The sequence below is a fragment of the Pistacia vera genome, unplaced genomic scaffold, assembly GCF_008641045.1.
Source record: "Pistacia vera cultivar Batoury unplaced genomic scaffold, PisVer_v2 Contig38, whole genome shotgun sequence".
Lineage (NCBI taxonomy): Eukaryota > Viridiplantae > Streptophyta > Magnoliopsida > Sapindales > Anacardiaceae > Pistacia > Pistacia vera.
Genome location: NW_022196201.1, coordinates 155,040 through 182,163, shown reverse-complemented (window position 1 = coordinate 182,163; position 27,124 = coordinate 155,040). Strand labels below are relative to the sequence as shown.

Below are 27,124 nucleotides of genomic sequence, written 5' to 3'. Positions count from 1 at the left end.
CGACGGCGATGCACCTCCCTTCTCCCTTGCTTGACGACGACAGACAACGACACCTCCCTCCTTCACTGGAATCAATGACGACAACACTTCTCTTGCTCAAAATCAACGAAGACAATGCCTTTCTCTTTTGTAAAGATATTTCCACTATCTGTATTTGATGAATCTATTGTTTTGATGCATAATTTGTTCACTAAATTTGTATGTAAAAAACACTTGCACCAAATATTTTGTTATTAATTATTATGTATTTTGTCATTTAATTTGTAATGGATGAACACATCATGTTTGGAGACTTTGGATTATAGTTAAATCACGTTGGGATTGTTATTGAGTTTGAATTGGATTGTAATTAAGCTAGTATTCTTATTGAAAATCTGAAATTTTTCAAAAAAAAAAAAAAAAGATATATTTTTGGCAGTGCTAACATCACCTGTCCAACCTACCGGTCTAATCGATTGGACCCAGGTAGTGAAATGGGTTGCCGTCCAGCCCGGGTTTTAAAACAATAGTTAGAATGTGAGCTAGTGTGAAATTTGTATTTCAAAGATTTGCTATATCTAATATGAAATGGCTATGTATTTGATACTTTGGCGTACAAAAATTGAGAGAATTAATATAATTCAATCTTGGTTAAAGACGTAATTTTGACTCCCATTAACTCCACAAACATATACATCTAATTAGTGGATATAGAGCTACTCTTTTGAAGAGGCACAAGGTCTGTGACCAATAAGGCAACTTGGTCTTTAAACTCAAGAGCCTCCGTGAAGCCATCATAATCATCCTTTGTAGAAAACATGAATTACACGCAAATAATTAACAACTCGCTCAAGCAAAGGCATTACGCATATATATATATGTGTGTGTGTGTGTGTGTTTTAATTTTTAACATTTAACATTTAACCTTAAATAAACCCTAGCCCCAATTTTCGTAACCTAATCCTAAATTTTCATAATTATTGAGACCTTTTGTTTTATTTTAAAAAATTGCTTGTTTGATGAAAATATAATACTAAAAATAGATAAAACATAACGGAATGAATTTGAATCCAAAGAAGAGAAAATAAGTTGAAATTAGGAAATTGGAGGAAAAAAGATGTAAAGAAAAAACCTAATTAAGTTTGATCTAGGGAAAAAGGTATAAAATACAACACCTAATTAAGTTTGATCTAGGGAAAAAGGTATAAAATAAAACACCTAATTAAGTTTGAAATTGGGGAAAATAAACCTAATTTTAAGGACATAGCATATATTCCGTTCACCCATAATAAATTTTAAATAAGTGACTAAGATTATTCATCTCTTTTCAATTGCTCATAATTATACGCCTAGATATACCCCTTTTTTTTAATTAATTTTCTTAAAATATTCAAATCTCATACTCATATATATGCTCAAAGTTCTATCTACCTAATGTTTCTAAGTGGTTAGTATTCCAGTTTGAAATCAGAATATATGGGGTAAGAATACAATTTTTTTTAAAAATTAATAGCTAGCAAACACAGAATAAACTTTGCAATTATCGAAGTTAGAATGTGAAAGATATGCAATATATGTAATATGAAATGGCCAAATTGCATTTAGTATTTAATCTCCGCGTGTATTGTAATTGATAATTTTGACTTTTTTTATTTTTAAAATTGTGTTGTATGTGTTTGTTATAGTTTTGCAAAGTTTAGCAGTAGACTTGTTTAAAGGTGCCAATATGTCTTCAAGGCATTTTAGACAACATATATTTATTACAATGTAGCATTTATTTGGGGGAGTATAACTCAATCCCTGTCTAGAGACATATCATGGAGTACTACAAGTAATTCGTGGATATATATGAAGCTACTCGTGAGGAGGCACAGGGTCCTTGAGCAATAAGATAACTTGGTCTTTAAGCTTATATGCATCCGTGAAGGCATCATAATCATCCTTGTATAAAATATGAATTACACGAGAATAATTAAGAACTCTCTCCAGCAGAGACCTTGATATAGCAGTTGGTTTTAGCATTTCCTCATTCACATCTTTCCATGCGTTGGAAACATGTTCCATAATCGCTTCAACCGCCTCTTCGTTAGAAACACCATGCTGCTTCATGTAGCATTTAACACCCGAGGGAATATGTCCTCTCTTTTGCTCAAACTACAAAACTTATGCATATATGTTATAGATAATTTTTATTATTAGGTAAAATATATAGAATTAATATACATATACATACCTTACTAGACCCTATATCATTCATGAGTCTGCCAATAAGCCTTGTTGTATTTATAATCTTAGGATTAGTAGAAATCCAATCAAAATCCTCCTTCGTTGCAATATCATCCATGCCAAAGAACGCAACTGATGTCATCAATTCGACTGCAGATGTTTCTGCTGCAAGACTTATATATTCCTCAAATGTTGTTGGAATGTAGCCTTCATTCAACCATCTGGCTTCAGCAAAGTAGCCTTGAACAATTCTTTGCATCTAATCAGGAAGCATATTAATATAAATAATTAAATATTCTAGACGAACTTGAAAACTCAATGCTGAGAAAAAATATTCGTGCAAGTCGTGTAAAGCAAAGGTAGACATCACGTACCCAAAATTTTGGAGAATTTATGTAGCATGGTTCTCCTTTCTTAACCACACATTCCTCCATTTCACCGAAAAAATCAAAGAGTGTCTTGTAAATTAATTTCATGTAGTCTGGAAGCATATCTGCGGCGCCAAAGTCCCATCTGAAAATCAAATAACCATCTTCAATGAAAAATTAATGAAGCCTAAAACTGAAAATTGATTTATTGAATACAATTTCTAGATTTACTATGAAATTTGAAAAGGGTTTATTTTAAGCTTTTTACTTACTTTTTGACGGCTTCTGTAAAGAGTGTGAGTTCTTCAATTGTACCATAGGAATCGTATGTATCGTCTATGAGGGTTATCAGACATATTAATTTGGCCATACTCCTAATACCAAATGCATATTGTGGCTCAAAAATAATTCCCAATGCCCAAAAATATTCCTCCACCATTCTTTGTCTCGCGTAAGGCAGCTTTGAAATGAAGTCTACATCATTCCACCACCTGAAATACATCTTCAACTATATAACCAAAACAATATACCTTAGTAATATTAAAATATAATTCCATTAGACAAAGAGGAACTTACTGTAAGACGTCTTTGAGATCCTTCTGGTACATTGCTTGTAACATGTTGAAGTCTAACTTGGCAAACTTTAACAGAGTTTTATTGTGTAAATCATCTCTTGAATAAACAGAAATGAAAAATCTTGCCTCTAGCCTCGGTAGGCCTTTCCGGAGAGGACAATTAAGAGCGTGATTTATTTGTTTTGCAGGGTGAGGGCTTGCACAAGACACCATTGACTTAAGGTGAGTCGTAGTAAAAGTGAGGGCTTCATCTAGGATATCTTCTCCGTGAATAGCAAAGTGTGCTGCCTCGTATAGATTTAGCATTCCAGGAACATCGTTAATCAAGGATGCCTTGAATTTCCCTTCATCATCTTTGAACTTTTCAAATACATCTGCTTAATTACAACCCCTTCAATTAGACATATGTTTTATTTATTCGTTCAGTACGCTATAATTATAATAATTTTTAGCATAGCTTAAGATTTGAATTACTTACTACAAACAATCTTAATTCCTTGCTGTCGAAGAAGTCGAAAATGGATAGAAACAGTATAGAGATCATTATATTCAATATTGTCACTATAAATTTTCTCCAAAGCATCATCTATCTCTTTTGGAAAGTGATAATCCACACCTAACCGTTGGATTGCATCAATCAAGTGCAATTTCTGAGCATTCGTTTGTGATGTATCCATTATCATCCATTTTACCTCTTGTTTCAGTTGCTCATAATCTTCTTGAGTTGTAGGATCAATTGTCTGCAAAAATAGAATTAAAAAAAATAAAAAGGTAAATACGTTTATTGTGAAATCAACAATATTTTTGGGTAAAACAGTAATTATGAAATCAACAATATTTATGGCATGTAGCAATGATATATATTAAATCAGTATGCGATAAAAAAATGCAAAAATCCCCAAAAGTGTAACGGTTTTATATCAAAATTTAAGTGGCATCGTATCTTAGCCAGGCCTTTTTTAAAAAAAATAAAAAATAACGTGTTTATAGAACATGTATCTTTATTTCATTTTTTCTTTATGGTAATATTGCAACAACCAATTGGAGAAAAATACCCTTTATTTGTCAATTGACATTGCATAAAATGGTGTGAAATACATCATTCTCGAAAGTACTCGGAACACATATATATTAGATAATTTTGTGCTTCAATGTGGTAATTACGTTTTGTTAAAAGAAAAGAATGCATATATAATTATACAAATTATGTAGTATATAAGTCGCATTCATTTTACTTCTGTGATGTGTATGCATAGGGTGGGTGCATCTAGAAATTTAATATCATATAGAGTGTGTACGTGTAATTACCTTGAGTTCAGAAGTATCTTTGAGGAATTGATCTCCCCATATTGTGGGATGGAAATCAGCAGTATGACGAATAGTTTTTGGTGGTGAAGTTGGAACAACTGTAACTTGAGAAGACGACATTTCTTCTTTGACCAAATCCCGAATGTTGTACTTGTGAGTTTATTCTTCATTATGAGCATACTCTTATATAGGACAGCAGTCCCAATACGAGGAGGCTGTTTTTAAATTTAAAAATCGTGAAAATTAATTAAAATTAGTTCTTCATGTTTCTAGCACTTCCACAGTAGGACGTGGCATCTCTCTCCAGAATGATTATCAATTACCATCCAGACTACTGTTTTGGCTCTTACGTGAGCTATTACTAATAAGGTTATCCCCCAATTGCAACCCTTGGTCAAGGTCTAAGGGCCCTGGTGAACCGTTGGATCAAAATCCTGGGGCTGATACTGGAGTAATCTTATCAACTGTAAGTTAGCGGTTTCGTTAATGTAAGATGCTAGTATTTAATAAATGATTATTTCGAGTATTTAATAAATGATTTTTCTTTCAATTAATCACAATTATTATCTGTAAATATGAGTTTTTCCTAACGCGATCATACTCTTATATAGGAAAGCTACGTACATCTGCACACCGCACAACCGAAAACCGTTTTAAATTTAATAACTATAAAAAATGAATAGATTAGACCATTCTTCTTCAATTAGTTTCTAGCTAGCTAGCACTTTTCTAAGTGGGAAGTGTCAAGTGGCAGCTGTACAGAGTCATTAATTAGTTTTTACTCACGCACAGTAACACTCAACGTGTCCAATGTTTTTTTTGTCTCTCCAAATTCAAAGTGAGCTACTATATTTTTATGGGATACTGACAAAGAACACCCTGTAGTTTGTCCTTTTTCATTAGTTTTAGCGGATAGAAGGTGAATGACCTTAACACCCTTCTTCCTCGCCACGCTCAGCAAGTTCCCTTCCATCCCCAGAACCAGGGACGGAGGTTGGGGGACCCTCCTTAGGTTTTAAATTTTTTGATTAATTTTACAAATTTACCCCTAAATAAATAGTAAATTACAAAAAATTCAATTAATCAAATAAGTTAAACTCTTATTTTTCTTTTTGGGCTGTCAAAACCAAACCTCCCTTTCTCAACTTCTCATACCTGTTATTTCTTTATTGTCTATAATTGATCAACAACTTAGATTCCAAATTTTTTTTTAAATTTCAAATTCTTTATCCACACAAAGACAGTTTTCTCCCACATATATAGCCGACAAGCCCCTTTTTTCTTCACTTTATCATATAATACTAATACATTTTATATTTGTATTCTTTTTTTTTTTTTTTTGAAAGTTTAAGATTAAATTATATATCAGGATTTAGGAGGATGAAATTGTAATTTGAACCACAAATTGTACCCATTTTTTTTCATTTTTGATGATATATATATTGAAGCTAGAGGAAATAAGAAAATATTTTTTATAGTTATTTTGAAGTTGGTCTTGAGACCAATGACATATATTGGCCCATTTTATGTTGTTTTTTTATTATTATTGGAGAATATGGGTTCTTAGGACCAAATTGTTTTACTTATTTTTATATTTATTATAAAAAAAAATAGATTTAATTGTACAAATGTTTGGTTATTTGAATAGATATTTTATATATATCAATTCAATTTTAGCCAATGTATATAATGTAATATCTATTTAAAAAAAAAAAAAAAACACATTAAGATATATTTCAATTCAATTTCTATTACTTTATAAATTATAGCTGTATGAGGTATTTAAATTTTTTTATAAATAGAAAACTTGTGCTTGTGTTTATTTTAATTTAAAATTGAATTTTCCTTCAAACTTTGACCTCTCTACGTTTCATTTCTAGCTACATCCTAGCCCAGAACCCTCCTTCCCGCATAACCCAAGCAACATCCTCTCTCTCTCTCTCTCTCCCTGCGGCATTACAGCCATTAAAACTGACAACAACCGAGAAGAAAAGGGAGTTCTTGGTTATTGGCCATACCTAGGGGGTTTATATAAGCCAAACCTCAGGGGGTTATCCCATATGTTTATTATTAAAATGATTTTTTTATTGAGACATATCTGTGAAAGAAGGTAATCTCTTACGTCAATATTCACTCAAGAGGACCACATAATTAAGGCGTAAAATCCCTTAAAACGTTTTCTGTTATGTACACGCTTTTTATATTTTTCATATTATTTTGCATGTATATAATTCACCACACTTCAACGAAAGAGTGGTAGGCCAGGTATTCTTATGAAGCCGTATGAAAGGCATCTCTGTTAGAAAATTAATAATATACTAGTGCACTAAGTAAGAAAAATGTATCAATAAATTCTCTCAATCTAAAATATTTTGTGTCATTATACTTTGAATTATAAAAGTTTCAGTTCAATTAATTAAGGTGAATCCAAAATATTCTAAACAATATACATGTTTTAGCCTTTAGGAATAAAGAAGAAGTGCGTTTGATTGGTCTTTAGTTGCTCAACCAGACCATCAAGAATATCTTAACTCAATATCTTTTTCATAACTTTAAATTAAAAATTATTCTTTAGTGTTTCTTTTCCGCCAGTGTTTCTAGAAGGAGGTGGTAAAGTCTAAGATGAATATTTGTTTTGTATTTATTGTTGGCAGCTGAAGGGAGACTACATATGCAACTTGCATTTATTTTTAAAATTTCCATTCTAATTATGAGTTTCATGTTTTTGGGAACAAGATTTAGGTAGAAAATTTTCAATTATAGAAATTAATAATTTCAACTTAAAGTGATAATTTTAGTAATGACAAACTGGCTCTAAATTTTCTTAAATTGAAATCTGTCAGAATAAAGCAAAAAAAGCAAGAGAGGACTAAGCAGTCAGAATAAGGCATAAGAAGCCAGAGAAGACTAAGTAGAAATTGCCTGACGGAGAGAAAGAATGGAGAAGAATGGTTTCCTATTTAATTGTGTATTTTGTACAAGTGTACATTAGACTTGGGTATTTGGGATCGATTCTAAAAAATTGGCCCTAGGATCGGTCCTCACAAGGAACGGTCCTAAAAGGTCTGGTCCCAAACCCGGACCAGGCCATGGAGGAGGGATCGGTCCCTAGATCGGGCCTAGACCCAAACCCGATTGAGACTAGTCCCTGCCCAAGTCTAGTGTTCATTGTTAATTTATACTAAAATGTAAAAGAATAAAAAGGAGATACAATATTTGTCATAATGTCATAATGATACAAGAAAAGATAACCAATATATTGATATTAAACATAATATCAATTAATCCTTGATTTACTCCCGCATATCAATTATTCCTTGATTTACTCCAACAAAATCTCTTACTCATTAACTCACAGTTCCAGATATTTGCTAAGTAAGAATATAATTCATAAAATTTTAATAGCATACACATACATACATGGTAGTCCGTAGGGTTTATAAAATAGAACTTGCCAAAATAATTTTTTATGATAAAGTTATGGATTGTTTAGTTAAATAAATATTAAATATTTTTCTAGCATCAAATTATCAATAAGAATTTAAATAAAAAAGAAGAATAAAGGAAAAAATTCTGAAATAATAAGAAAACATTTTTGATATTTTAAAACTTTAAATAAATTAAAACAGATTACCTACTCGTGAGCATAAAAATATATTATTAAATCCACTTTAGCAATATTTGTCAAAACAAAATCTCTAAGTGTCAATTTCACTGAATTCTCAAGTATTTTTTAATCTTTAGCACAAGATAATTGTGTCAACTAACATATTTCTAAAGAATAGTTAAGTTTTTAAGTCTTTTTTTAATTTAGAGGTTTGAAATTACCCGACAAAATTCACTAGGAGGAAAATAATAATCTATTTTGTTTTTTTGTTAAATGGAGTCACCTCACCAGCCTTTTCTTTCCGCATCCAATTTTCTTAATAAACATGTCATTAAAATTTTAAAAATTAATTTTCTTATTAAACTTGAAAAAAAAATCATTATTTACCATTTTATAATTTTATTCAATTAAATATCAATCTGCCAGCTCTGTATTGGAATTATAATAATAATATTATGGTAAGAATATAATTCATAAAGCTGAAAAACCTTATTCGGGGACTTTGATAGTGGATCATTCTGGGTAATCTGGTTCAAAAGTGGACCCATTTCACTAGGCCTATTCGTGTGCAGATATACAACCCACAGCAGCAACAAATTTGGACAATCAAGTCTTGGACCAGGCCTTGAGGATGGGCTAAAATGAGTTTTTCCTCCGCAACAAAAGCAACAACGAGCAGTGTAGAACCGTGCCTTGTCTTATTTTAAAGGGACAGATTTCACCCCTTTAGGACAATGTCCTGGTGCAAAATAGACTCAAAAATAATGGCGGTCTAACCTTCAAGATACAATAACTTATTGGTTCTACAAGGGTGCACTCTTATATATGAACCCCTATAACAACCATACAACAAAATCTTTCTAGTATATTTGTGAAAAATAATTTTCTAAAATGTTAAGAGTAAAATCTTGGTCTAAACATTATAGGATTCACCTCATATTTACTGTCAAAAACATAGTTGTTGGCCATAAAAATACGCCATAGAACCAACCATGAAATCAAAAGAAACTTTCAAACTATTAAATAAAATAAAACTTTTATTGAATTAAATTGCAAGACTTGATTTACCAGAAACCAACATAGCACCCGATTCCCTTTAGGTTTTTTCAATTTTTCGGCTCATAAGAAATCTCGATATTGAGAAAATTATGGACTTTTTTTTTTCGAAGCGTTTTCTTCATCATCTATCCTTCACTGAGGTTGGGAAGATAACATGTCAAAATGTCTTCAGAATCTATGCCTAGATTTATCGAAAACCGACATAGCACCCAATTCTCTTTGGTATTTTAGATTTTTTTGGCCAATAAAAAATCTCGATATTAGGGAAATTGTGGACTTTTTTCGAAGTGTTGTCTTCACCATCTATCCTCCGTTGAGGTGGGGAAGATAACGTATCTAAGTGTCTCGAGAATCTATGCCTAAATTCTCTAGAAATCGTGAGAGCATTGTATTCCCTTTGGTTTTTCCAATTTTTAGCTTGAAACAAATCCCGATTGTGGGGAAATTGTGGACTTTTTTCAAAGTGTTTTCTTCACCATCTATCCTTCGCTTAGCAGGGGAAGATAACGTGTTTGAGCATCTTTAGAATGTGTGCTCAGATTTTCCAAAAACTAATATAGCACCCTATTCCCTTTGATTTTCCGATTTTCGTTCCGTAATGGATCTTGATTGTGGGGCAATTGTGGATTTTTTTTTCCAGCATTTTCTTCACCATAGATCCTTCGCTAAGGTGGAGAAGATAATGCATTTGAATGTCTTTAGAATTTGTGCCAAGATTTCTGAAAACTGATACAGCTCTATTCCCTTTGGTTTTTTTCAATTTTTGTCTATGAGAAATCTCGATTGCAGGGAAATCATAGACATTTTTCTAAGCGTTTTCTTCACCATTTATCCTACAGTAAGGTGGGGAAGGTAATGTGTCTCAACATCTCGAGAATTTGTGCCCTTATTTTTTGGAAACTGACATAACATCCTATTCCCTCCGATATATTTCTAAATTTGTGCCCGTGAGAATTCTCGATTGTGGAGAAATCGTGGACTTTTTTTCGAAGCGTTTTCTTCACTATTTATCTACCGTTGAGGTGGGAAAGACAACGTGTTTGAGCGTCCCTAGAAATTGTGCCCAAATATTTCATAAATCGGCATAGCATCCTATTCCTTTTGAATTTTGCAATTTTTTATCCGTAAGAAACCTCAATTGTGCGGAAATCTTGGATTTCTTTCGAAGCATTTTCTTCATCATTAACCACCTGCTAAGGTAGGAAGATAATGTCGCTATGCCTCTAGAGAATCTGTGCCTAGATTTTTTGGAAACCGACAAGGCACCTTATTCTTTTTGGCATTCCGATATTTGGCCCGTAAATCGTGAAATTTTTTCTAAGCGTTTTTTTCACCATCTACCTCTAAGGTGGGGATGGTAACATTCCTAAGTGTCTCGCTTTTGGGGAAATTGTGGACGTTTTTTGAATCATTTTCTTCACTTGTACTTGTGAGTTTTCCCAAATGTGGAGGACATTTGCAGATTTGCTTACCTTTAAGGACACCGTACATTCTCCTTGTTTACTCGTTATCTCACTCTCCAGTGAAGCCACTATCACACGAGGACGTCTCTCTATGTGGACACTTAGCAAGACACTTAAAGACGGATTGGGTTTGCCCTAATATCACTGTCATGGGCTAGAAGTTTCACACCTAAAAGGTCAACCCATTAGGTGGAGGAACTTCTTTCTTATAAGCTTAAGACCTTTCTAATGCACTTTCGATGTAGAATCCGTGACAAAGCATCCCAAATTAATATAACGAGAAAAATAATATAAACTCTATGTCATGACCGATGACTGCAATAATGAAATATTGCATCTGGCCATGGCCAAGACGTCAACATTATAGATGTCTATTGTAACTTTGAATTATCAAAATATTATTCAATCAAAAGTTTGAACAAGTAAAACGTCTTCTCAACTCCCAAGTCCAAAATTTCCTTCTAAATTAATTAATTAATTTCCTTACACGCATTTCTAAAACTCCTATGATCGAATATTAATTAATTTTTTTTCATGAATTCCTGATTAAATATTGTTATGATCGTGAAAATTAAAAGGAATTCGATTAGATAGTACTGTATGGTAATCATGCAACATTCAATAGAAGTTTCTATTAAAGATTTAAAAAAAAAAAAAAAAAAAAACCTAAACTTCATGATGTAGTATTACTATTTTCTAAATAATTTCTCCTTAAACATTAGTTTAATTTTTTTTTTAAGTAAAACTCATTTATCATTATTATAACATATATATCAGAAAAGATTTAAAAAATAAAAAAATCTCTCTGGTTCTAATGCAATTGTAACTCTGTTTTGTGTAATAGTGTTTGTACACGCTCTAATTTCAGGCCAATTTTTTCAGATCAATCCAAAATAAATAGAACTTTTTGTTTTGTATGGATTTAAGGTCACTATACTTCTTGGCTTTTGATTTTTATTAGAGTATAAATTTGTGAACATGTTTTTTAGTTCAACTATAGTTCTTTGATTTTGATTTTTATAGGAGTATAATTTATCAAATTCTTTTCTTTAATTCAGATAAGTGTATGGAATGGTGTGTCCAAAAGAAGAGAAAAAACCGTCATCCATGTAAAGTTTGTATACACGAAAACAATATTTTTACTTGTAATTAAAATACTATAAAAATTTAAAAAATATGTTTTGATGGTAAAAAAAAAAATTAATAATAATAATATTAGCAGTTAGATGATGGAACTGTTATGTGCTTTTGGATAAAAAAATTATGAAAAAATAGATAAACTGAGGATCCACATATATTCAATTTGTTTTATTTTACATTTTAACTTTTAAATTCAAATCACACACATACTGTATATAGTTCGATTTCATATTATACTCCTGAATTCTTAACATATTCATGTGGAAATATATACATACCCATAAAAAATAATATTGTCCAAATCCATTTATTTATAGAGACATATTATTGAAATAAAATATATGGTATAATATCATATTATAATATTCAATAACATCTAATACAGCACAACTTTAAGATGCTCTTACTCCATTCGAAAAGGGATGGGAAGAGTTATTTTTATTCGGACTAAAGTTTACCAACTTTATTCACATTAACAGTAATAGAAGTGTTAAGCCTGAAAATATAGGGCTGACGCAAGACTCAGTCAGCATAAAAAGTCAGAGCTCAGGTAGGCCTACAGCAGTTAAGAGCAGCCATGTCGCATGGGGACATGAGCAGCACACTCTTGTCAGTAAAATGGGTGCGCGCCAGACCAGCCAGAGGTTGTGGTGATTCCACGTGTTCAATCCTGCGCAAAATCGCGTAAATACTCTAGAAGGTGGGCAATGTGACATAAAGAAGGATTGCACAGATAATCCCACCAACTCGCAGATTCAGTAATGATAACCTTAATCCATCCCACTATAAATTGAGAGTTCTCTCTCATTTAAGGGATTAGCTACTCTCTCTCTAGAATATACAGCATTCTCTCTCTGTACTATCATTGTAGTCAGTCCGCTAACGCGACCTGACCTCTATCATTAATATAAAATCAGTGAACGTAGGACTTACTTCCTTAGCATCCGAACCACTTTAAATGCGTTTCCCATTGCATTTACTCTCATTTTCTCGCATTCATGTGTCTTCTGGGCCAGCTCAACATTTACCACGTGCGTTCGTTGGTGTCAAAATCACGCATCAACAGAAGTAGAGAATTAAAAGTATTGGGTCCCTAAGCAATGAGGCAACTGATCTTTAACTTTGGTGGCATCACTAAAGGCATCAATATCACGATCATCTTGTACATAAATTCCATTGTGCAACAAAAATTGAGAATCCCTCAAGTAGAGGCAGTGGCACAGCAGTTGGTTTGAGCATGGCCTCATTCACATCTTTCCAAGCGTCCACAACTTGTTTAAGAAGAAACTCAACAGCCACATTCAGAAACACATGCTGCTTCATGTAGCATTCAACAGCTGAGGGACATGTCTCTCACTACAACTTACACATATAGCTATGAAAATTAGCTACAGAAAGGAAAACTGTAGCAAATACAATTTGCAGCTACAAAAGTCAAATTTATAGCTAATGAAATAATTTTAGTGATAAGATTTTCTCCCTCGAAGCTAATATTCATCTTTGTTTTACTTATAAAATTGTGGCAACAACTAGTTATTAGCTATAATGCATTGTCTACGGTAAAAACTTGTAGCTAATAATGTATTTGCAATAAACATTTCATTTACATGGCATATAGTATCATTATTAGTACGAGTTTAACTCTATAGCTATTATTTGTGCATGCTATAAAATATTGAAATTTGTAGCTAATTAATGTATTTAGCTAAAACATTTATGTACATGGCATATAGTGTATTATTAGCTACGAGTTTAACTATATAGCATTTTTTGGCATTAGCTATCAAATATTGAAATTTGTAGCTAATTAATATATCTAGCTATACAATTTATTTTTCATGGTAGTAACAATATTTTAGTATCTTATTAGCTACTAGTTTAAATACAGCTAGTATGTGTGTATTAGCTAAAATTATTTGATTTGTAGCAAATAAAGAATGTGAAAATTAATGCTATAATCCTTATAGTATGCAGTTATAGATATTCTAATTATCATATGGTAATTATATTTTTATTACTTATGAATTAAATATTATAGTCAAACATAGTGTTAATCACCGCTAAGGTCAATAGTAAATTGGAACTTCAACCAATAGCTAACTTAAAAGAATTCTTCCCAACTTATCAAACTTAGTTTTAATATAATTTAAATATCTCGAGCAAAATACTAGACTTTCTTCCACAATATACCCTTGCAATAGAACGTTTTGGTCGACTTTTTATATGAAGATAACGCTTCAATTTTCCTAAGAACATACAAATGTTTCTTCAACTACTTAATAACTTATTAAACCACACATTGTTAAAAAAAATATATATGAACTAATGAAAACAAATATTGCTATCCGTTTGAGCGTTGATGTCAGCCCACCATGTACTATTTGCTACACGTTCCAAGTCAGTAATCAATAAGTTGGAGATCAATTTGCGAGGTCAGTCTATGAACAAGAAATAAAAGAATTCATTACAGAGCTTAATGATAGGATTAAGTGGCTCTTGTCTCCTTGTGATTTAATATATTGTTCTCAAGGATCAATTGCAATTGATTCATACCACTCGTGATTTAATTTACAATATAAGTTTGCTTATAAAAAATTGAACTTAATGAATCACATGAGACTATGGATAGCTGTGTAACAACTGCACTATGTAAATATTATTCAAATATTTTTCTTAAATATGTAGAATTTAATTTTCTTCATCACAATTTATGTAATTTGTCTTTTAAAGGTGAATAATTTAATATATAATTTATATAAATTACTAATTATAGATTAATTAATATGATAATTTGTTTAATCTTAGTTATGGGGGATCTTATTATTATTTAATTAGCTTAAGCCCATGGACCTTATTATTATTTAATTAGGTCAAGTCCATTGTTACTATTCAATAAAAAACATATTGATACTTCAAATGGAGAGAAGACTATATTTTTTCCCAAATATAAAAGTGGCGGTAGAGATGGGCGTTTTACCCGCCTGCCCCGAGCAGGTCTAGTTTTTTTAATATTAAAAGTGATTGATGCATGTTTACTTTGTTGAAATAGATTATATATAGACATACAAATACGTCTATTAAAACACCATTCATATTGCCTTGATATTTGATCAAATATTTTTATTCAATAATGGTGTCTCTAACTCATAAAAAGACAATATCTCTTATGAATTATGATTAGTCGTATTTTTGTTTAACTAGTAAAATATATATTTCTTTTCAAAAAAAAATTATTGATATGACTTTTATAGATAATAAAATAATATAAGATGACAATTAACATAAAATGTTATATAAATCAGCACTATATATATTGAATAAAAGCATTATCAATCAATTTAAATATTATTATATATATATATTATTTATATATATATATATATATATATTATATATATATATATATATATATATATATTAAATATTGCTCTAACCATTAATTCCTTTTAGGTTTTATTTAGAAATTTATATATAATTTTAACTTTTAATGTTAGAAATTTATTATATAATTTTTTTTTTTAAAAGATATTAATAAATTGAATTGTTAACAAACTGCCCTGAAAATGTTCAAATATTTACAGCTTTGCCTATATAAACCCATTCTACACAAATTGTACACACAATTCCAAATCCAAATAGCCAAACGCCCAAACCTTGAACCTAAATCCGATTGTTGTCTGTGCTGCAGCGCTGGAATTCCCTCCTTCTGTTACTCGACTCCGGGCTCCTTGGGAAATTAACGATCTCCAAATCGGCCAGATTTTATTTTTTCCAACTATGACTTGTGGTACACCATCTTTCTCCTGTAATTGTATATTTCAGTAGAAGACTGTAGCCGTGTGTTTGTGTTGTGTTTGTTTGTGATTGGTGTCTGTAGTTTTACTTGTATGAGATTTGTGTTTATGTGATTGTGTCTGTAATTAATAGAAACCAATTGCCTTATTAGATTAATTGTAGTGGGAGTTTTAACCATTAAATCTCCAACCTCCAATTCACCCAATTTTAAAGCAAGTAGTTCTCTTAAAATGAGCTTTTAAGTTGTTATGGATGCAAAAATTCGTATGTTATAAATTTGTCCCACAATTGTGAAGAGTCAAACAAGGTTAGGTTTAGGTTGAGGTAGTGCGAGTGCAGTCGTTGAAGAAAGGTTGATGCATATGATATCTGTGATGAAGCATTGGAAAAATATATTGAAACAAATATGTCAACTTTTAAGTCTCTTTCATTACTTTTAATTATATAAACACAGCCCATACCCAGAACATGAAAACTGTTTGCACTTTTCTCTTCATGACCACTGGAATCAGTTGGATCTAAAATTTTGTCTCAAAGTTACAGGATCAATGCGCTTGTTTATGGATGCATTATATAAAGTTTCTGTTCTTGAACCACACGGGTTACTAGACCTTAGAGATGTTGTGCAACTCGTGGAGTTTATGCATGTGGCAAACATGATAGCCGACCTAAGCGGAACCAATAACACAACGATCGGTCGAAATGATGGTAAGACCCTCCTTTTATCCCACACACACATACACCCACATAGCTTCTAACATCATCTAAAAGGGCTAGTGAATATTAAACAATCACATAAATAAAGAACATGAATATAAATGAAGAACATGTACATAAATGAAGAACAGAACATAAATGAAAACATAATATTAAACATGTTAAAGAACATAAATTAAAATATATATGGGATCTTTTGGATCTATAACATTATCAGAGTATTACAACATCCTTGAGGTTAAGGGAAAGTTAGCAATATGAAGAAACAGGAAGAATATAGTAAGATGTGTAGAGAAAGTTGGAAGTGTAGAGAAAATATGGAAGAGAAAGTGAGAAACAAAAGTTTAAGTTTTACAAAGTTCCTCCTCCTCCGAGAAGGTAAACCTTATTTATAGATAAAAGGGATACAAACACATAAAGGAGACATTAAATACAAGACAACCTTTTGACTTTTGGGTTTTCTTTCTTTGTTTTTTTTTTTTTTTTTTTACATTACGTAACCTACAATTCTTAACAAAACATAATCTTACAATACTTGACTTTTTACAAAGGATACGAGAGATATTACATTGAAATGGCAAATTACCATTTAGTCCACTCATATTTTACATAAAAGACACAACTATATATTTTAGGACACGCAGATCTTTAATCGTCTGACAAGTTGATAATGTGCCACGAGTCTTCATCCTGGAAGTCGAGACAACCCATTGATTGAATCCAGTCAGCAGGGATTTGTCGGGGAGATGTATCTGGATAAGTATCCGAAGAAATGTTTGGAATCTGAGATGTTTGCTTTGTAGATGTACTGGGTGCATGCATGTATTGTTGTCGCCTAGATTTATGGAGATAGTAATTACGAAACTGCTGAAACTCTTCTTCCTGCACAGTATCTGGCTATGAATCTGGGTACCACCATTCTGGGTAGGTTGAATCGGTATCGAATTGAGCATTGATGGAATGTATGCATGTTAGTTTGGCTTGGAGTAATTTCTCAGGGTAGTCTAGAGGAAAGAGTTCCCACAGAGCATCATCATGAAAGGATAGCCATATTGCATCTGGAATGATCTGATTTTTTTTTTTAAAAAGGAGTTTTTGAATTGATCTAGTCTCAACAGGATGATCAAACATATTATGGACGAGGTCATATGGATAAGACCGATGAAATGTGACTTGATGCTGAGAAAAATATAGGCCATTAGATCGGATAGAGTGATGTCTGTGAAAAAATATTATAGACCATGCCATTTTGGTAGACATAGGACCGTTGTATCAGGCAAGTTGGTGAGCAAACATAGATTTCCATTTGTCTAGGGTTTTGAACCATCAGAGAAAAGTCATCAAAGAGCGTAATTCAGGGGTTGAGGTTGACTAGTATTGGGAAATTATTTTCAACATATGATGGATTGAGAATTGAATAGCAATGTGGTATTGGTGTAACATATACCAAAAGAACCATAATAATTCTTCTAGAAATATGATATCAAGACCTGGAGGTAAACAAAAGATTTTTGAAAAGGGGTAGTCTGGATGGACCCTTAACATATCATACATGGATTGACCACATTTTTCAATGCATTGAAGTTGGTAAGAAAACATGAGGGTGGTAGCATTTTTATCAATGGTATGCGTTTGAACAAGGTCATCAAATTCAGGAGGTACGTCTAGAGTAAGGGTTGGTGAAGAGGATGATGAACAGGAACTGGACTGGGTTAATGGTTGGAACATGAAACATGGAACAGGTTTAGATCTAGGGTTCATGAAACCAACTGGTTTAGTTTTAGGTCTGGATAAATAATTTGCACTGGTGTTGATGTGACCTTTGATATGCTGGACGGTGAAGGAATATTTACTGAACCATTCTGCCCAGTGAAGTAACTGCTAATGTGGAACCTTTTTCTTATGGAAATGAAACATTTGATCAAAAGACTTCATATCAGTTTCAACAAAGAAATGATGTCCAATAAGGTGGAATTCAAACCTTTCAATGGCATTTTTTTACTGTTAATACTTCCTTGAAAGTAGAATGATAATGCTGCTGGTGTGGTTTGAATTGTCCACTCTGGTATCCGCACAAATGTCGTACCTTGTCCTCATCTTGTTCAAAAAGCACTGCACCCTAATGAGTGTCACTAGCATCCGTCTGAAGAATGAGTTTCCCCGAAGAAGGAATCTTCAACGGCTGTGTATGGAAGGATGAGCACTTAAGACTCTTGACTACAATTGTCTGCTTTTCAGACCATTCTGGAGGATTCTTCTTAAGCATCTGGGAAAGTAGAGTAGTGAAACGAGAAATGTTGGGAATGAAACAGCGCATGTAATTGACAATTCCCAAGAATTGTTGTATTTCTTTCTTGGTTATGAGAACATCTTGGAATTTTTACAATTCATTAGCAATATGAGGCTGAAGATCATACTTGCCATCAGCAATCACCATACCAAGAAAATCAATCTTTGTTTGTCCTAACTACATTTTCTTCTCAGAGAGCATGATACCATAAGTGTGGATGATATCAGCAAAGTCACGAAGAAGACGTATATGAGATTCCTTATCTTTGGAAAAGAGAAGGATATCATCGATATAAATGAGACATGTATGCAGAAGGGGCACAAAAATCTTTGTCATGGCTTTCTGAAACAGGGAAGGAGTGACTTTAAGTCCAAAAGGCATGACTGTCCACTGGTAGTGTTGATTGGGAATGCAGAAAGCAGTCTTATGACGATCATCAGGATGAATTCCAAGTTGCTAAAATCTAGCTTTGAGATCAAATTTTGAAAATATGTTTGCATTGTGGAGATTTGCAAAAAGAACTTGTTTGGAAGGCAAAGGAAATTTATCGTCATGGAGAAAGAAATTCAAGGGCTGATAATTGATAAGAAGTCTGAGTTTTCCTTTGGCTTGTTCTACCCGTTTATTGACATAAAAAGTTTCACATGCCCATTGAGAGTTTGTGGGTTCAATCAATCCTTGAGATAAAAGTTGAGCACATTCTTGTTAGGCGAGACTGAGATGTTCTGGTGACATGCTAGAATGACTAGCTTTAGTGGGATTGATATCTTTGCTCTTGATGAATGGAAGACGGATAAAGAATTACAAATTCTTCCATAATGGATGAGCACATTTAGTGAGAAAATCAGCATGAGAATCTGCGCAAGAACGGGAAATAAGCTGGGTCTTGATCTGCTCAATAGGATTGCCTTCAATCTGGAATAAATTAGGCTGTGTGGTTCAGGATTGGAAAAACATCTTGTACCGAACACCATCAAGGAGGATTCTAAGTTTATTGAGTTTAGAATAAACATCAAAACCTAGAACCATGTCTTTGCCCGGTAAATTGGAGCCAAGAATTTTATGAAAAGTGAAACATCCTGGGAAAATTTGGATTTTAATGGGTTTGCTGATCAGATGATAGTGAAAGTCTCACTATTAGCCATGTAGAAGACCTCATGATGAGGTTTCCACTGAGAGGCTGGAAGGATCTTAGGGTTGATAATAGTACAAGTAGCACAAGTATCAAAAAATGCTATGACTGAAATGGGCTTGGAGTATTTGGTGGGGAAGATCTAAACTTTTGCTGTAGGTATGTGACAAGAGAAGGCTAATGATGGAAGGGATTGTGGTGCCTGTTGGATATGGTAGAAATAGTGACAATCATCTGAATCAGAGTACTCAGTATCAGTGGCTGTAAACTGGAAAATGGTGTTTGAAGTGGGTTCGTCATCCATTGAAAACCAACTTTCAACACCATCATCAGAAAAATCGAAATCTGTGAGCTGAGAAAGTTGTTGCATCATTTTGACTGATTGCTTGGGCTTGTTTGGATAACTTTCAGCAAAATGACCCGGGCGGTTGCACAAATAACACCAATTAGACCGTTTGCCTTTGCGTTTCCTTTTCCGAAGAAACTTGCAGTTCTTGAAACGTCGAAATTTGCGTCTAGCCGGAGCATTAGGTGGAGAAAACTTGATGCGTCTAGAATGAAACTTTTTCTTGGTAGGACAAGAACATGAGTGATCTGATTTGCATTTGATCTATAAGTCTGGTAGTTGACAAACCTTTGTGAGCTGTTTAGAACGCTTCAGATAATCGTCAAAAAATTATTTTTGAAAATAGAGCTTTTCCAGAGCAAGAATAACAAACTAATAAATTTCGCCAAGAGAAGTGGATCCAAGTTGTTTGTTCTGGGACTGCATAAGCTTGGTTGCTTCATGACTTAGGGATTCAGGAATCGATGCCAAAAAGGCTTGTTTCATGTTAGGATCATCCATACCCCTAAGTATATGATATCGTTTTACCATCTCCTTGTAATGCCTGTCAAGATCATTCTTTTTTAGAGAACAACATCGCATCTTAAAATATTCTTCTCTGACCTGGTTCTCATAAAGGTGAGGTAATCCACAGAATTCATCATAAAAGAGATAAAAAGCTTGGTTAATATCTGGCATTTGGATGAACAAATTTTGTCTATACTCCTGAAGACTTATCCACCAATCACGGAGAATGCCACCAAATCTAGTTATAAACTGCGTAAGTACAGTAGAGACTTGGGCATTAGGTTTCAGCATCTCAACTTGTAACCAGGCCTAAAATTCATACATTCGAGTTCTCCATTTGTGTGTAGGAAGATCATCGACGGTAAAAGTGTGGAGCTTTGCTGAAGCTGTATAAGAGTCACGTTCAGCCATAGTATGACGAGATTGTCGATACATAGATGGAGAGTCTGGAATGGAATCATCACCTTCAGGCATCTCATCATCGACCTCAGAAACAATAAGTGGTCTGGACGATTCAGGTTGATGGGTCATCAGTTGGGGATAAACATGAGGATGTTGATTAGAAGTATTACTGTCAGAGTCAAAGTTACTTTCAAACGATTCATCAGTCGAAGGTATATCGGCTTTTGATTCTGTTTGGAAGGTAGATAGAGAATCCTGAGAAAGACCCGAAGTGGCAAGACGTTGCCTTTCTGCCATGTCTCTCAAAAAAAAGCTCATAAAATTGGAAGAGAAGGGATTTCCTGAAGAGTCTGGATTAGCAGAAGGTTGGCGGTCTTCCATCATCATTATGTGCATTAGAGCCTTATCCTTAGATAAATGATGATGAGGCTTAGGAGATGGAGGATCTGAGTGACTGGAAGAGAAAGAGTCAGGAATATCAGCGGATGGGGCCTGCGGTGTAGCAGAATACTTTTCTCACTTCTTTTGTTCTCGTTCCTGCTTGATCTTTTCATCACGTTCTTTGCGGAGATTGGCATATAATTATTCAGTGTTGCCAAAAGCTTGAACAGCACCTGAAGGGATATGAGGTGAGACCAAATGTTGGCTAAATTTTGGGAAAGGGGAAAAAGAGGGTTGTGGCCATGCTACCAATGATATTTCAGGGAAAGTCTGTGGTTGTCTAAGTTTGTGCTTAAGATATTCCTGCTGAAGCGATGCCATTTGGGTTTTTAATGACTTCATTTCTGTTTCCTTCTGGAGAAACTGAGCTGAATAGCCATGAGAGCTGCTGACAATGTGCATTAATTCCTGATGGAGCTGATCAATTCAGTTTTGGAGATGATCAATTTGTTTTTGTAGCCGAGAAATCAGCATAGTTTGGTTCTGAGACTGAGAGTCCTTCTGATGAGCTACTAAATCCAGTTTTTGTTCAAGTCTAGTAATGGTTTTGTTTTGGGCTAAAGCATTTTTAGTCTGCCAATTGAGAACTGCCTCAGCTTGCGAGAGTTTGGGTGTGGATCCATCAGGCTGTATAATTTTGGAAGGAACAACTCTTGGTTGTTGAGTGGCAGTTTCCTGAAGAGAAGGAAAATATGTGTCATAATTGAAATGTTGTCCTGTCTTTGAGGGCTCAGGGGATTGGATCATCATAACGGACTGAACAGGGGGAGTATGAGCAAGGGGTGAATGGGTTGGTTTATGTTCTTTTGCAATCCACCACAAAGACTGTTGACAATATGGTAAAGGCTGTTTGAAGTAAGAGGATTTAGCAGGTTTGGATAGTTTTAAAGGTGATTTGGGTTGAGGTTTCAGAGGGATGTCCCATGAGGGATTAATGGATGGTGAATCGTTCCTGGCTGGGGGAGAATATTTGACATAATAGTCAAATTTTCCAGAGGGTTGACCAAGAAGACCAACTTCAGGATCATGTTCTTCAAATCGGGAATGAAGATCTATCTGACTGCAGCGAGCTTTCTTCTTTTTCTGGTTGAAATAGTTTCGTCTTGGAAGATAATGCCCATCGATTTCCCAAATAGGATCATCACGGCATTCCGAGCATTGGCAGTCAAGATCAAATGGAGTGTGACCAGTGACTGGATCATATTGATGATAGACAGGAGCACCAGATTGTTGAAAAGAATGAATGGAAATTCCAGGTTCCCGTACTGCTGTAGTGGGTATGACCGGAGTAATCATGAATTCAGTTTGTCGAAAACTCAAAGGTGGAGCACTGGGAGTTGCTGGAGACTTAAATCTGATAGTTGTTGTTTCGTCACTGTTATCATGCATGGTAGATTATGTAGAAACCACCGGAGTTTCTTTTTTGTTAAGAGACTAGTAACTCATCACCCAAGAATCGGGTAACAATTTAATCAAATCATCTCTGGAAATTTGCCTTGGAATATTGATGTAGTGAGGAGTATTCTGAGAGTCAACACTAAGGAGCAGTGCATCAGTAGTCGCAGGGATAGTGAGATCAAGAGCATGGTCTTGGATTCGTCAAACCATTTGATAATGCAAAGTAGCTGCAATACTTCCTGGATTTAAATCTGCACCAACGATCTGTAATTGAACTTTAAGAGCCTTAGAGCAATGAACATCAGAGAGAGACATGTTGAAATTAGGAAACAGTGTCATAATGACTGTCCTAGCATTCAAAGTTGTCTGTGCTGTCCCTATACAAGCATGTTGATATTGGACAAATCTGGTGTCCAATAAAGCAATTCGAACAAAGACTGGGAGTCCTTTTCTGACATGATAAGATAGAGCGAGTCGGATAGCGCCAAAGTGCACATGAGAGTATCCTTCACAAATCCATTGAGTAATGGATTCTTGAGGGATTTCCAAAGTAACATATTGTTCTTGGGATGTGGCTGGAATTTGACACTTGTCAAAAGTACTAGTCTGGACATACTCTTTGACTGGCTTTCTAGAAGGACGGACAAGAGTTTTAAAGGTTTTAGACAAAGAAGACGAAGACTTGGAAAAGGCTGTATTAGGATTTACAATGGGAGGGATAGTGTCTTGGATTTTTTTATTTTCTGGGATATAAGATATTTCATACAAACTGTCTACTTTAGAAGAAGATCTAGATAAGCTAGTATTTATGGGAGCAGTAAACGTAGATACAGCTGAAGAAGATTCCATGTGCGTAAGTTCAACCTCTTGGATGTGTAATATCACTTCAAATGGTAAGGATAGCGCAAGACCCAAATATTAAACATAGAATAAAACATAACGTAGTAAACAGGAAAATTAAACATAACCAAAACTTAAAAGAGCCAATATCCGAGGGGAGGTAATCCTCCGCACACGCAGAAATTGTAACAAATAAATTTCACATGGGTTAAAATAATTTATCACATGATTTAAGTGACCTTGTAGTTTGGATTTTGGTCCCACTCAAAATTCTCTTATCATGCAAATTCAGTTACTAATATAGTTCAGTTTAAAGTATATATATTATGTGGAACTATGTTTAATTTAATTTTAAAGCGAAACAAGTTTCCGTGGCCCATGATTTTTGCCTCTCTCTTTTAAAATTCATCAATGACGAGTTTAATTAGTATGACGAGTTTAATTAGTATGACTTGACTTTTACTATAAAAATGTTTCAATTCACGCAATGGAAGTCATTGATATAAACCTGAACAAGAAACCTGTCAAATATGAATAAGAGACCTTGCTGTTTCTAATTTCCCCAGTTTTTTTTTTAATTAAAAAAATTCAGTTTTATATACTCCTTCTCGTGTTGAAGTTTGGATTGAATCTCACAAAAGAAAGAAAGGAAAGCAAGCTGAATCTAGTATAGAAGACATTATTGTAATAGCTTTGTATTCTCTTTAACTATTTCTTGATTTTTTTATTATGCACACACATCCAAGCTAATTTATAAATTTATTTTGTAGTCACAGATTGATTGATTAAAAAAACAAGTAGAAGGACAAATCTTATTGAATGATGATGAAATATTTGAAGAGGTCCTTGGGTCTGAAGAAAAATGGCTATTTGCGTGCTTATGGTTCAGGAAAAAGTATTACTGAATGTTTTGGAAGTAGACCAACTAAAGCATAACTTATGAAACAAGTACAAACAACTAGGAAGGAAGCAAATGAAAGGGTGAAGGAGGCAAAGAGGAAGCAAATGAGAAATTAGAAGAAGTAAAAAGGCAAATGGAGGAGATGAATAGACTATGGGAAGAGAAGTTCATGATGATGCTTCAACACAAGGTCAACAATCTTAAACAAATAACCAAATCCCTTTGGATGAAATTATAAGTTATTTTGAAAATTGCATATATACTATGAAAACTATTTTTCCTTTACATTAATCATAAAGTGATATGCAATAATTACATTAGTCTATATGATTAATCCTTTTTTTTTTTTCAAATTTGATATTGCAGGTTGGTGGAAATTCTTAAATGGTCAGGAAAGGTTGCTATGACATTGAAACATTCATATTTTGTAAAAAAAAATTAGTTGATAACATTTTTAATTACTAGGATGAAAGATTTTATGAGTAGACAATTATTTGGTTGAAAATGACTTTATTAATGTTATATTTTTTATATTAGAATTTTTCTCATGACATTATATTATCTATTTAATATAAAAATATTGCTATAAATTTGTAATTATTATTAAATTTGTTAATTATAGCAATATTTGTTACAATTAATTTTAATCGAAGCAATAAATTATAAATTCTTGATATAAATTATTTGCTCTATAACAAATAATTATAATATTTAGCTACAAATCAAAAGTATTTATAACAAGTAATTTCAATATTTAGCTATTAATACACTATGTCCATAGCAATATCTTTTCATATATAGATATGACTTTTATATGTCCGTGGCAAAAATTTAATATTTAGTTACGAATTTACTATATATGTGGCAAATGATCTTTTTATTTAGTTACAAATTTAGTGTTCATGTAGCCAAAATATTAATATATTTGCCATGGATACTATTTTTGCAGCAGAAATTTTCAAGTTTTAGTTATAAATTTATATTTATGTAGCTAAAATGCAAACATAGCTATACTATCTATTCTTCATGGCTATAAAGGCAAAGCTTTTGCTATAAGCTTATTATTATTGTGGCAAAAACATCAAAGTTTTTAATTACATATTAATCTCATTAATAGCAAAAAATATAAACGATTAGCTACGTAAGCAAAAAGTTACATGGCTAACGTTTAGCTGTGCCACTTCTAGTTACGATAAGCTACAAAACATCACATTTGTAGCTAAACCATTTAGCTACGCAAATTCATATTTTTAGCTACAATGAACGTCATGGCTAGAAATGCATAATGTTGTAGTGTCTCTTTTGCTCAAACTAATTCATATATAATATATGAACACTGTTAGATAATTAATGTGAAATATTATCCAAAATATATAACTTAATTTGGTAAACAATTAATTATTGAGCATTTTTTATTATTCATATTCATACCCTCTGAGACGCTTTGTCAACCAAGAGTCTGGCGATACGATCTGCTGCTTTTATAATCTTATGATCAGAGCAAAACCAATCAAAATCCTCTTTAGTTGCACACATGGCTAAGAAGATCATCGCTATCGTCAATCGGCAGCTACCAGTTTCCAGTGCAACTGTCATATATTCATCAAATGTACTTGGAAAATACCCTCTATTGAACCATATGGCTTCAGCAAAATATGCTTCGACCACTCTTTGCTGCTAAGGACAATACAATTAAACTCGATATTAAAAACCTTACCCAAGAAAGTAAAAACAAAATTTGAATATAAAGTGACATTCTAATCATGTCCTTTCAATGAATAGAGGTAGATAATTTTTTTACAGCAAGACAATTTTTGTTGTTTATTGTAGCTGTTACTGTACCCATTTTAAAGTTCAAATCTGAGAAAATTTATTCATGTTATGCGTAAAACCACACGAAGAGCAAAGCTTAATATATATCACCTACCATCATTTTTGGACAATCTACGCAGTATGCTCTTCCTTCCTTATTCATATCTTCCTCCATTTCAGCGAAAAAATCTAAGAGTGACTTATAAATAAATTTCATGTAATCTGGAAGCATATCTAGGGCGCCAATGTCCCATCTGAAAGTCAACTAACCATTCACATTCCTTATGAAAATTGAAGGCAGAATTTGAAAATTAAAATGATTATAAATATAAAATTTCTAAATCTATTATGAAATTCAGACGGTTCACTTTAAGCTGTATGCAATATGTCTTTAATTAACCTTCTGATTGCTTCTGTTAAAAGTGTAAGTTCATCAAGGGTACCATAGGAATCGTACGTATCATCCAAGACAATTTGAAGACAAAAAACTTTCGTCATTTTCTTTATGCCGTCAGCGTATTGTGGCTCAAAGATCATTCCCAAGATCCAAAAATATTCTTCCACCATTCGGTCTCTAATATATGGCAGCTTTGTAATCAATTCTAGATTTTTCCGCCACCTGAAATTATACAGCTTCATTTATATCATACCATATCGTGTACCGTAATTATAAAAACTGAAAAAAAAAAAAAAAAAAAAAAAAAAAGCTTCCTCTTTACAAGTTAGTATAGGCAATATATAAAAAATTAAATGAAAGGGCCAAATATATAACTCGTTTTTCACCATATAAATGATTATGATTGTTGATAACTTCACTA

At 33.1% G+C, this 27,124-nt stretch overlaps 2 protein-coding genes across 3 annotated transcripts; both read right to left on the bottom strand.

Moving 5' to 3' along the window:
* Nucleotides 1-1,687: 1,687 nt before the first annotated feature.
* On the bottom strand, nt 1,688-4,601 carry LOC116140808 ((E)-beta-farnesene synthase-like). Of its 2 annotated transcripts, none has more exons than XM_031426385.1 (7): nt 4,457-4,601; nt 3,627-3,888; nt 3,150-3,525; nt 2,846-3,064; nt 2,580-2,718; nt 2,213-2,464; nt 1,688-2,133 (listed from the first exon to the last, which is right to left on the bottom strand). In XM_031426385.1, the coding sequence occupies exons 1-7, from the start codon at nt 4,574-4,576 to the stop codon at nt 1,834-1,836; spliced, it is 1,668 nt and encodes a 555-aa protein (XP_031282245.1). In that variant the 5' UTR covers nt 4,577-4,601; the 3' UTR covers nt 1,688-1,833. The 2 variants fall into 2 exon arrangements, with proteins under 2 accessions (XP_031282245.1, XP_031282246.1); XM_031426386.1 differs by having other exon boundaries at nt 3,150-3,522.
* A 21,318-nt stretch (nt 4,602-25,919) lies between these two features.
* LOC116140800 ((E)-beta-farnesene synthase-like) lies at nt 25,920-26,804 on the bottom strand. The gene is made up of 3 exons (XM_031426377.1): nt 26,707-26,804; nt 26,422-26,560; nt 25,920-26,168 (listed from the first exon to the last, which is right to left on the bottom strand). Exons 1-3 carry the CDS (start codon nt 26,802-26,804, stop codon nt 25,920-25,922), a joined length of 486 nt encoding a protein of 161 aa, XP_031282237.1.
* Nucleotides 26,805-27,124: the final 320 nt, after the last annotated feature.